The sequence below is a fragment of the Thunnus albacares genome, chromosome 14, assembly GCF_914725855.1.
Source record: "Thunnus albacares chromosome 14, fThuAlb1.1, whole genome shotgun sequence".
Classification (NCBI taxonomy): domain Eukaryota; kingdom Metazoa; phylum Chordata; class Actinopteri; order Scombriformes; family Scombridae; genus Thunnus; species Thunnus albacares.
In genome coordinates this window covers 7,698,506-7,711,286 of record NC_058119.1, presented here as the reverse complement: position 1 = coordinate 7,711,286, position 12,781 = coordinate 7,698,506, and the positions used below count along the sequence as shown (strand labels likewise).

The following is a 12,781-nucleotide window of genomic DNA, read 5'->3' as shown; positions in this document are numbered from 1 at the left end:
AGTACCCTTAAAGATAGAGATCTGATAACACGTGCAAAAGCAAACTCACACGTCGTGCTCAAAAATATTTCTATTCTGCAAGAAAAATTAAGTAATGTGCCAAATATTTACCATCATTTAATAGTTTTTTGCGCATTAAACCCAACGATAGTCAGCCTCATTCAGATTTATTAACATTACTGTAGATATCATGGCAATCATGAAAAAGTACTGACCAGCACTGAAAACTTCTAATTGAGCTGGACACTCACCATTTATACTCATGTGTACCGTATATTTTTACAGTGTTAGAGCTGGATGAAGAACATCTATGCGTAAAAGAGCATTTTGTATTTCTCTGCGTTGTGCACCAAAAACTTTACCTAAAAATATGACAAAGTTGCCCTATGGTTTTTGGGTTTTTTTTAGCAAGACGTCCTGCATTGGCATTGTAAGGGGTAGATGTGACTGCATAACTAACAAAATGTTTTCTTGTTTGTTTGTTTTTTACCACTTTGTACACAGTAAGTGTGAACAGTTAGATAAAAGATAATTTAAGTTAACATCTCAGACCATTAGTGGTCCTGCATGCCCCCTGATTTTAAAATATCACCTCCAGACAGATTTCTGGGAATTGATGTTTGATATCAACTCAAGAAAAAATAAGTTTGATCTCAATCAGGCTGCAAAATGTGCTTATTGTGACTCTCTATGGCACTTTACCACACACATGTATTTGAGTGAATATTACAAAGAATACACAAAGAAATGCAGCAGTGGGACTAATGAGAGCGAGAGAGAGGCAGAGGGTGAAGGACGCACTGCCTGGAAGCTGATTGGCCACTTAACAGGCGCTGTTGATTCAGGCGCCCACCGTGCAGAAAGATAAGATAAAGGCCATATAAAATGACAGAGATGCGCATCCCTCCCTCACTGTCAGCTGCACGTATACATTGTCTCCTGCCTCCAGCTACAAGAGGGAATCACAAGGACGAGCGACACACCGTCTCCTCAAACATCACCTGTCACAAGTTCACAAGTAAGTGCAAATATATTACTCTAAAGTTGCATTATACCTTATTTTGTGTTTTTCAAGATACATTTTCTGGACACTAGTGCAGTCACGTGCTCATCCTGCCTCTTTTTCATCACTTAAATTATATAAAGTGGTGAAAACCTGAAGTAAAAATTTGTGAAATCATCTCAGTACAGTGGCAGATTTATTAACCATGTGGAGGGTCAAAGAAAAAATAGAACAGGATTTTCAACTCTAATGGTTAAAAAGTATGAAGATTTTTAGACAAAGTTTAATTAAATGACTCATACAGACATTATGAGGCGTATAGCAAAAGCTTGTAACATGATGATAAGAGTGGATATATGTGTGCTTGTGCATCGGACTTTTAAAATCATGATTCACTTGATAATGTGTATTTTTACTTTACTCTCACAGGATGTCTCCTAAAGTGCTTTGCGCCCCCGGTGACCTGCACACATCCAGAAACTCGCTCAGCAGGTTTTCTCCAAATGACCCAATGACTGAAGCTCATGACTCTTCAGAGGTCTGCAGTGAAGTTTTACATATAAAAGCACAGACTTTTAGCGAAGGGGAAGCAGCCTCAATGCAAAACCCAAAGCACAAACCCAGATGTGGGCAGTCTGGACTGAGAGGCAGGCGCAGAATGAAGGCGAACGACAGGGAGCGCCACCGCATGCACAACCTAAACTCCGCTCTCAACGCGCTGAGGAGCATCCTGCCGGCGCTGCCAGAGGACGCGAAGCTGACCAAGATCGAAACTCTGCGCTTTGCTCACAACTACATATGGGCGCTGACCGAGACTCTGCGCATGGGCGACCAACTCGGACACGCGCCGGATTACCTGCAGGCGTCAAACCTGAGCAGTCCAACGAGTGTCGCATCTGCAGAGTGGGACTCAGCATCACCTGTTGAGTCTTGTTGTAGGACCTCAGCTGACTTTAATCCAAGAAACTCTTACACATCTGCTCGTGAAATGAACTGTAAGATGTTTACAAGAGATGAATCGAGTGTTTTCCCTGTTACCTTTTATTTCAAGTCATTCTGTGGTGAAAATGATCTCAGAAATACTTGGCAATAGACTATTAACTTTTTGTGATGTCAATTTTTTATGTTGAACTCTTAACAGGTATAAAATAATACTTTTAAGGGTCACACAAAGCTGCTGCTCTGCTCTTTATGGGTTGAGAATTCACCAACATGCAGCATGCTTCAGCCCCTACAGAGCAGTGCAGCATTTTCTACATTCAGTGTGAATTTATTATCTAACAGCACTTAATCTGCATTCACGAGTTACAAAACAGACTTTGTTCAAATGTATTGTTAAACAAATGAGCCACTGCTATTATTTGAGGTAATTTCTTGGTGCTGGAAAGTGATTTCATAACCATGTTGCACTCACAACAATTTTAAGAAACTTTGAAGGACAATCAATCTAGGAAGACAAGAGGTAATTGGTTTAAGCTAAAATATTTATTTGACAATGATATTCAATTGTGTTTTTGAGCCATTTTACTGCATAAAAGTAGTTCTATTTATTTAATAAAAAATGTAGAAAACATATCGAGTCTCTTGTGGTGAAAAGTAGTCTGAATTTCCATTGTTTCCATGATTCAAAAGTACAAAGACAAACATTACTAACACACAGTGGTTGCTTTCATTCAAATAGAAAAAAATTTTAGGGAGAGAAAAACTGAATTTTCCTTTTGCAGATGCCAAAGTTAATGTGCAAATCAACATTTTCAAACATGTAGTTCTTTACTGTCCTGCCTGCCAGTGACTGTACTGAAGCGTATTGCGAGAGAAGACCATTTCATAGTCGTAGGAGTAGCAAGAGCTAAATGTTGTAACGTCTCAGGTTATGTAATGGTGTCCTATAGTGTCGCGCAGTCCGAGGCGGAGCTCAGCGAGGGCTCTACTTGGGGAAGACTGTGACCACGTCGTAGCCCTCAGGCGGAGTCACTCGTTCGCGTGCGTGCTTCTCACAGTAAATCTGGTCCTCCACAAAGAAATGTCCCTTCTGTTTTAGGTTGATGTTGCACTCTGTGCAGGTGTAGCACTCGGGGTGACGGAACTTGTCCCGCAGCTTCACCACCATCCCCCTGAAGTATAGAAATAAACATCACGTTAAACCTGATGAACACAATTTAGCGTTTTATCCAGATTCTAATTCAAGAATCTGGATGTAAATGATTTGATATGCGCACCATAAACTGTTAATGGCTACTACATGACCAAAAGTATGTGGACACATGAACATTACACCATGTGTGACTGTTGGACGTTTCATTCCAAAACCACAAGCACTAAACTGCTGCTCTAACAGCCTCAACTCTTCTGGTTTCAGTGAAGTTTTCAGTGAAAAATATAACACCTGCACACTTACTCCAAGCCACAAAATTTAATCAGGATGTTTTGATCCTACTTGGATCTTCATCAGGTCAAAATGCAATCATTTTTTCCCCATTGATGCTGTTTTCTAATAGCCTTGATTATACATATAATTGCTCTCCTTCAGTCAGGTTCTTCCCACCAAAATTCAAAAACCCAAAGTATTTGTATAACCCAAACTGTTGCCAAAAAGTTGGAAACACACTTGTCTAAAATATTATTGTACAGATATCCTTTCACAGGAACTACAGAGCTCACACCATTACGCAAATATGTGAACAGTGTTTCCACATACATTTGGCAACACATAGTATGTCATGTACCATTCTAACTCTCTCACACACACTGTAAACTATGTCAGATAATAGTGTGTAGTCTGTACATAAAATTAGTCATAACGTTTACTAGGAGTGAACTGTACTTTTCTTACTAATGTATATATTTTATTCAATTCATAAACAGTTCAACATGTAGAAATATGGTGGGTTCATTTTCATTAGTTTCAAAATGGCAGTTTTTACAAATAAATGATTTAACAAAACAAATCATTGGATTGACATTGTAGAAACTAAAAGAAGACAAAATGGTTCATATTTTGTGCATATTATTCTCCATTTTAAACCTCTTAACAACAATAAAACTGTCAATAATCCTGTGATCAAACAGCATCTGGGTGCATAAAGATCAAAAGTCTTAATTATACACTCTGTTGGAAACATCTGTCTCAAGTAACAGCATAGATTTTTAGGAATATTGAATCCAAAACAGGACAGCCCAATCCAATTCAATAAAGAGTGTAGACAGAATGTTAATGGGGGAATCAACTAATTAAAGCACATTTCAAGGAAACAGCAGCTCAAGGTGTTCAAGTAAACAGCCATGGACTGTTTTACTGATTTTAACTACGATTAACCACAAGGTGGTGACAAAGTCTTGTGTCTTCAAAGAGACACAGCTGTCCAGGGTCTTTTGTCACAGTGTGAAAGTTATCTTAGATTAACAACACTGATATATAAACTGCAAATATCACTGAATTTCCTGAGAAGAGGTGTGAACAAACATCCGCATTGATAATGTTTGGATTCAAGTGAAGCCTTAAATGACTCAGACACACTTTCTATGTTCAGTGCAAATGAAACACACTATCTATAAAACGGTAGTGGAGGATCATAAAATACTTACACAATCCCGGATCCACATTTGTCACAGATGGATAGTTTCTCTGTATTTCCCACTGATGAGCCGATCTTTGTTGTCGGCGCTTTGACACTCCTGAACCCTGACGGTTTATCAGCATCACCTACAAAAATCACACGCACATTGAAGTAGATTTTGAAAATGGAGTAGAGATAGAATAGAAATTTCAAAACAACCTGTGGCCTTTGATCAACATTACTTAGAAAAATGATCTGGAACAAAACCAAAAAGGAAATGAGTCATCTTTTAAAAAGTGAAAGATAAAAGCTGAACACTAAAAGAAGAATCCCTCAGTACTCTTAGAGGGAGCGGTGAGTGGTAACTACGATGCGTACCTGTCTCAAGAATCTCCTGAAGCACCTTGAATGAGGCAGACTGTCGGGGAGGCTCATCAGACTCCTGGTTCTCCTGCAGCATTTTGTAAACCTCTGAATCCGCTACGACCGGCCGCATGCCTGGCACTGCTGGATCTGATGGAGCTCTATGAAGCAAGTGTGAACATTTCAATATATCTGTGAGAATCACAGCAAACATGTCGAATCATTCATTAGAGGCAAACAGCAAACACCTTTTCAATATCTTGTCATTAACCTGGATGTTTATATATAATGAGATACAAAGTCCAAGAAATCACAAAAGGTTTGCTTTGTCTCTTGCTTATTTTAACATTTTGACTCAGCACTAAGAACAAAGAATTACATTTCTATTTAGTATCTACCAGATCTGAGACATGAGACTACATATTGTTCGACTTAATATTCTGATGTGTTAGAACTTCGTCTTTTATTGGTCTTAAAAGCTGCATGAAGAGGAAAAAAAAAATTCCTGAACTTAATTGACTAAAGCTGAGTGAACACTGAATAACTGCTTGGCCATCATTCCCACATTACTAATGATTTTTATAAATATCAACAAGCCTTTTGAGAGCTCAGTTTTTCCATCGTGAAGCAACTTATTGATGTAATGGAGGAGTGTTTCCCATTAGTAAAACTGATCCTTGATGCTTTCAACTGAAGAATAAGCACAGTAACAAAAAGTAGCTACAATGATGAAATATAGAATATTGGGTAATAGTAAGTTAATAAGTTAGGGGTTATTTAAGGTTAAATCAAATGGACTGTAAAATGTCAGCAACAAGTGTGCTGTGTTAAGCTGAAGCATGTAAACAACCTGGAGGCCAGTGAACATGTGAAAGATGATGGAAGCAGATCCATACAGTGTGAATGATGCTCCATGTTAAGATAAAATGTTACACTTGTTGAAAGACCAACACCCACACTCTACAGTTGATTAATAAAAATGGATGTAAATTTGTTTGACTTTTTTTATGATGGATATGAATAATTATGCTATTGTCAAATGTGGTCATACAGAGACCAAAAAGTATAGAAACAGAAACATTAGATGTGTGTAATTGCATCATAGCAACTAGAATCAAAATCTAATCATATCTGCAGGCCTCCTCTGCTGCTTAGAGGCCAACATGAGCCACAGCGTCTCTGGTTGGAGTCAGTCTGGGGAACTTTGTGGCTTCTATCTCTGCCTCGTTTCCTGTCCTCTGTCCACTATCTGATAATGGCATACATTCTAAAATGATTTTAAAAAAACAAACAAAAACGAATGAAATCCCAAGGTACATAAAGATTTCCATTCTTGTAATTGACTCGCCTGACTGCAAAGTCATTTTGGTCTACAGAGACTTCATGATGCCCCTAAATTAAGCAAAAGCTTGTCAGACCACAGTGACCATAAAACAATGTTTGGGCCGGCTTTGCAAGGAAACATACCACTTAACATTCTACATATATGAAAACACCAATTGCAGCCAAAATATTGTCAATTTTTTTGATATTTCAGTGGGAACTCCGACATACTGAGGTGCTTTATTTCATCAATGATCGCCCAGGACGAGCAGTTCTATCACAGCCGACCGAGTAGACGGATCTACGTTCTACACAGTCGATTCAGTTCACTTCAGTGTTTTTACATTTAGAAACATAAACACCGTTTATGGCCTTTTTTGGTAATGGTCTTAAATAGCGCTGCATTTGTTTTGGGGGTCTGTCTGTTTTGACTTAATCTTAACCCTCTTGGGACCTAGTCTTGACTTGGATTGGACAAAAGTGGAGTCATGTCAGGCTTTTCTTACTTGTTGTTGGGCTCGTTGGGTGTAGTGATGGTTTTCACTTCATCCACAGCAGAGTTGAAGGTCTTGATGTTCTCTGAAGAATAGAGACCGGCGGGGTTGTTGTACTGGTTGGTCACAACTTTGGAGCCAAAGCTGCTGAACGGCAGAGCGCTCCTGTTGTGGGCGGAGCCAATGTGTTTCACCTCCTGCACAATACATGTAAAATGTTACCGTTAAAGCTTTTAACATGGAACAAGCAGAAGGTGGTGCAGTGCAGGTATCCCATATTTGTGAAATGAAAAACTTCATTTATGCCTGAAACATGCAGAACTCTTTTTGCAAACTTGATGCAATGGTGGCCACAACTTTTGACGTCTTCAGATGAACTTTCATTTGGACTTTTTTTATGTGAAAAAAAACCCTTATGAATATTACTAAATCTTTGAAAACACCCATCCTCTCGTGTTTTTAACAATGCAGACTTTGTTCAACTGAAAACATCAAAAACAGCCTTGTTTGCTTCTTCAGCTGCTGCTTTTAGTTTGATACGGTCACACATAATTTAACAGGATAATGTATGACTGGTTTCTGCCTTAATTATAGCTAACTGTCTTTAAAAGACAAACACGTCATGACATTGGCATGCCATCAAAGTGGGCACATAAATACCACTAAATCTAGCTCATGCTTCGCAGTGGGAACACGGAAATGCCTCCAAATATAGCTCATGCTTCAAGCATCTGACATTTAAATTGCAGAATTACCCAGAGACTCTTAAGAGCAAGCGAACTCACACAAAGAAATATGGACTATTGTTACAATAACCTAAATTTGAACACATAACACAGTGAGGAGGCAACAAAGTGACAAACTGCAGACAAGCGTTTGAAACACATTAGTGTGTGTGAGAGAAAAATGCACAACATCTGTGACCTGTGAAGCACACATCACACTGTTTCCTACATGTATTCACACTTTGGCCTCAACTTTCCACTCAGTGGGCAGGAACTGAGGGTTGCGTCACAGCTTGGCTGATAAACTACTGTCTCCTAGGAAACCTCCTGTTGGGAAGTAAACAATGACTTCATCGTTGACTGTATGAAAGAAAAAAACCCCACAAGCCTCTGCGGCATGATGGGAAAGAATGTACAGACTTCCAGAGACTGTATGGCTACCTGTGAATGAGATTTCCTGATTTTTACTCTTAATGACAGAGGTGGAGGAGTAAATCTAAAAGCTCAACATCCAGCTTTGATGTTGAGTCTGCAGACACGCACCCGTGGCTCTGATGCAAGATTCATCTTGTACGGATGCGTCTTCCCTTCCTCGGATGAAAGCGGCGACCACATTTTATTTTCTGACCTGAAAAACAGGAGAGAGGATAAGAGGACTCTATAAATACTCCTGAAAGATGCGATAATCACATAGTGGCTTTAAATACAACGTGCCTGAAGTGTTCTTCTTCCTGTTTCTGGGTGTGTTTTCCTGTGTAGCATTACTTGAACATGATAATATGTCTGTGTCTTTGAATGCAACGGAACCCTTGCAGGTATGTTTTTTTGGCTCCGGTTCCTTGATACCCCACCCTACACTCAACATGTTCCCTCTTAACTTGAACAAACATATTTGCTGCAGCCTTCCTGTTAAGTGCATTTCAACATCCCTGATACTTCATACCATCAGCTACTAGTTATTATGTAGTGCAACGACACGACAGAGAATTACAACACAGCTTAGCAAACATGCACTTCTCCAACTGAAGAGTTCAGTAAAACAAAAGGCCTTTAAAAAGCATGAATAACCATCACGGCACTCCCCGAACACCTGGATCGAGGCTGAGCTGTCTCGTATTACTCAGTGTTTTTCAGGCCTGCGGGTATGCAGATCAGGCGGGCACTTGTCGCTACATCCTACCTGTCTATGGAGAGCACCATCTCCTCTATGCACCCCTTGATCTTGTTCTGCGCCTCCAAGTGAGTCATCTTCTCTGTCGGCTCTCCATCGATAGCCAAGATCGTATCTCCGATACAAAGGTTGGCCTGGGCTGCTTTACTCCCGGGGCTGACCTACAACACAGGAGACATGAATAATGAAAGTCAGCAACTTTTGAGTGTGTGTGATCTTGAAATATCAACATCGAATATTATATACAGGCGTCAAATATTTAGTCCTGAGAGATTCTTTGAGAAATAAAACCACACAAGCATCAAGTAACTTTGAAAGATATATGTGAAACACAAACTTATCATCCCTTTTCCATCCAAAGCTTCTCATCATCGTAATCTACTCTGTTGCTCTTCCTGAGGTTTCTTTCATTTTTCCCCCATTTAAGTTCTTCTTTAGGGAGTTTTTCCTTAATCAAATGAAGGGTATTAGGACAAAGGATGTTGTATTGTTGTACAGATTGTAAGGCCTCTTGAGGCAAATTTGTGATATTGGGCTATACAAATAAAATTGACTTGATTTAATCAGAGCCTGTTGCTGTTACTGTTTTTAACTCTGACCTTCAAGGCCCTTTACACACATTTCATTGTTTACAGGTAGCACAGAGAGGTGTGTTCAGCCAGCAGCTCTGGCTGCCTCTGGGGCAGATACTGTGGGAGATAAAGGCTTGAAGCAGAGAGACACTCTGGCACAATCCAGGAATTCCTAATCACTTTTCCATGGGTGGAGTGGACCAACTGAACACTGCAACAACATTTACAACAGGAACAGCAGCCTTCACTCAGGCAAAGTACATAGTGAAGAGTCATATTCAGGTCTGTTAGTGTCACACTGTAAAACAATGTGTAATGCCTCATAAACTGCCTTGTATTGGTGTGAACAAGTTAACAGGAGGAGTTTAGCTGCTTCTGTCTATGTTTGCTTTTCGTTTAAAGTCAGGACTGAAGAGAGATAAGATATGAACCACCAAGATTACAATAAGTCAGCTGTGTAGACATAATGAAGCTAAATGTCGACTTTTTTCCTCTCAAGTTATATGCTGAAGACTGAAAAATCATTATCCAACACCAAAGAAGACATCTCAGACTGGAGTTAGTTATCTGTCTAATCAAATGGAGGTCTATAGACCAGTTTGTATCCATGTAAGTATTAAACTCAGAGCACCAAATCATTACCGTCTATCTGAAAGAAGAAACAACACACCGTCACTATAAAGAACCAAAACTAACGCGGTTTCTATTGGTCTGCTCTTAGTGTCGTTTAGTGAAGTCGAGAAGAAACAATGAGAGGTGAAAGTTTTGTCTGGACAAGCCCGAACTACAGCAGCTCACTGTGAAAACTTACCCGGGAAATAGTCAGCGGCTGCTCGAAGTCCTTTCCTCCAACCAGTCTGAATCCCCAGGGTCCAGGACCCTGAATGGCTACCCGAAGAGGCATGGTGTTACTGTTGGTGTTCACAGAGCCGACTGTTAGTACTATGCTTTAAGATCTCTGGCCACCAGCTCACTTCCTACTGCACATATGACATGTGCAATGATCGATAGTCAGAAGTTTCAGCGAAGCTACAGCTATGCAGCGTTAGAGGAAGAGGAGGACCCAGCTTACAGCTGGACGAATGAGGCTTGAGTCGACAGAGATCGCTTATTGAGAAGATGCATCACTCCTTAGTGTGTGTGCAAGAGGCAACAACCTCGGCTTGAAATTGAAGCCATTTATTCAGAGTCATTATAATCTCAGTCAGGAAATTAGGAGATTATTTCTCCGTTAAAGGTGCAATATACGACATTTAACCCTGTTGCTGCCCGATCTGAGTAGCGCATGCGCGAGTGGGTCCACCATTTTGGACAACTATGTATGGCAACACCACTTGAACATACCATACATAGAACTGCAGTAAAACCGGTATCAATAATATTAATGGCAATTTATTAAGTTTAGTTATGAATACGATTATATTTGCTAAATATTATTTCGGATGGCGGTGCATGGTTGCCTGTCGTAGTATAGCAAATTTTTTTTCAATTCAGTTCAATTTGGCGACAAGCCCCACTAGACATCACACTATAGCACCAGCGTCTCTGAAGTTGGGAAAAAAGAAAGCGGTCCCTGAACCGACAGCTTACGAAACTCAAACTGTCAAACTAGGCAGGGCTGATCAAATATGGATCAAGATTCTGCATTGCCTATTTCTCGCCTCAAATGTTTTCCTAAACATATTTTAGTGTACTGCTTAGCTGTAATATGAAAACATTTGTGACCTAGCCGCCATGTTGAAAACACGCGAGGACACAGAGGGACTCACATGCACCAATGTGCATGGACCAGCTATCAAAACAAAGTACAGAGAGGCTCAGATTATAATACAAAGGGAGTGTGACTTCACTCTCTGCTCAGGACACCATTACTCAACTATGTCCTTGCATAGAAAATAGTTGTTTGCTGACATCTAGTGGGGCCGAATGTCGTATATTGCACAAGATATTAAGATGAATAGTTGCTTTGATGTCTGCCGTGTGGGTGTTGATTGACAGCTGTGATTGACAGCTTTGGGACTCGCATTGTGTCAGACTACTGTCGCCATATTTCGCTAAGTTTAATGTCACTTGATAACGATACCTGCCATATTAGTTAGTTAATGTTAGTACAAGTCTGAACCACTTAGTGTTTCTGGTAAGCTAGCATTAGCTTCAGTCTGAGGTAGTGGGGTGTATTTCCAGAGCATGGAAGGAAACACCCTGAACTCCTTATCTGGAAGGTCCTAGCTACAAATGGAAAATATGGTGCCAATCAGCAACTCTGGGCTTCTGAAACTGGCTCCAATGCAAACCAATGGGTGACGTCACACCTTCCTATGTCCATATGTCCACTTTAACATGATTTTTCATATATCAGCCATAGATAACTATATTATTACAAGTCTTATATAATTCCTGATACATATGACCTCTTATCATCTAATAATATTAAGTGCCCCTACGTGAAGAGAGGCCACTTTACCTCATTCTGAGCCAGGTTGTTAAGGTCATACTGCAAGCAACGTACTGCAAATGGACAACGCCTGATGCCAGTGGTGCTGAAATGAAGTCTAATAAACAAATCATGTGAATGACACAGATGAATAATTTAATCAACTTCATTTACAGAAAACAAGTAGGCTATCCCAATAATTTAAAAAGTTTTAATTCGACTATTTAGACAAAACAGATCTGTGTCTCATGAACAGAAATACTTCGGTGGCAGTCGAACAGAACTGCAACTGTTTCATTACAAAGAAGGTGTTAGCAAATGAAGGTAAGGCAAATGCATTCATCTCCGTCCTTTCATCTTTGAAACTCCTGTTTTCACCATCCACCGTCCTTTTGTGTGGTTTTGAGAAGGACATTGTGCATTTGATCAATTGCAGCCAGCTTGCTTGGCGTTGTTGGTCTCCTATATCAGTGGTTCTCCAACTTTTTCATGTCAAGGACCCATAGACTGACCCAAATTAGACCATGGCCCATCATTTGATAGGAATTTGTCCCAGGGCCCCCTATCTGATAAGATGTTTGCTTTTAGATGTTTTATTACAGGAAGTGTATGAAACCCATGACCAAAAATAGTCATACATTCAGTCATTGTGTTACTTCTGGATGGAATTATAGTGAAAATAAATTATTCCCTTTTTTGCTCGGGACCCCCTGGAACCTACTCAAGAACTCCTGGGGATCCCCAAACCCCACTTTGAGAACCACTGGCCTACAAGATGCCTGATGACTCGATTAAAACAGATTTGAGCATGTCGTAACTTCACATACACTGCTGGGCTATGTCTATTATCTAGTTTACAACATTGGCTATGACTTGGTCTGGAACCATGGCAAGAGTAGGCTCATTTAAACAGTAAACAAACCGTTTTATTAATCATTTTTATTCCAAGATTAAATGAATTAAAATGATAGTCAAACAAACACAACATATTAAATGTACAAACAACAACAGGCCTACATCTTCACTGCACTTATAAAACTATGTTGGCCCCTCTTGAGCAATGCTGAAAAAAATCTGGCCCTTGGTTGACACTAATTGCTGACCCCTGCCTTAGGGCCTAAAAAGACCTTTTGCCAACA

General features: G+C 39.9%; 2 protein-coding genes across 2 annotated transcripts; one reads left to right on the top strand and one right to left on the bottom strand.

Annotated features, from left to right (window-relative positions):
• The first annotated feature begins 1,170 nt into the window (after window positions 1-1,170).
• neurog3 (neurogenin 3) lies at window positions 1,171-2,673 on the top strand. The gene has a single exon (XM_044373303.1). The coding sequence runs from the start codon at window positions 1,434-1,436 to the stop codon at window positions 2,094-2,096; it is 663 nt and encodes a 220-aa protein (XP_044229238.1). The 5' UTR covers window positions 1,171-1,433; the 3' UTR covers window positions 2,097-2,673.
• pdlim1 (PDZ and LIM domain 1 (elfin)) lies at window positions 2,470-10,265 on the bottom strand. Its single transcript, XM_044373302.1, has 7 exons — window positions 10,020-10,265; window positions 8,646-8,797; window positions 8,009-8,093; window positions 6,753-6,937; window positions 4,939-5,084; window positions 4,589-4,706; window positions 2,470-3,117 (listed from the first exon to the last, which is right to left on the bottom strand). Exons 1-7 carry the CDS (start codon window positions 10,110-10,112, stop codon window positions 2,931-2,933), a joined length of 966 nt encoding a protein of 321 aa, XP_044229237.1. The 5' UTR covers window positions 10,113-10,265; the 3' UTR covers window positions 2,470-2,930.
• Between the last annotated feature and the right edge of the window lie 2,516 nt (window positions 10,266-12,781).

Bases quoted from the DNA above. Each gene is read 5' to 3' on its own strand.
- neurog3 (XM_044373303.1), top strand. From the start codon at position 1,434: ATGTCTCCTAAAGTGCTTTGCGCCCCCGGTGACCTGCACACATCCAGA.
- pdlim1 (XM_044373302.1), bottom strand. From the start codon at position 10,112: ATGCCTCTTCGGGTAGCCATTCAGGGTCCTGGACCCTGGGGATTCAGA. The intron at 5,085-6,752 runs GTAAGAAAAGCC...CTTGCTTCATAG, and splicing joins CCCAACGAGCCCAACAACAA to AGCTCCATCAGATCCAGCAG. The intron at 4,707-4,938 runs GTACGCATCGTA...TGATTTTTGTAG, and splicing joins TCAGGAGATTCTTGAGACAG to GTGATGCTGATAAACCGTCA.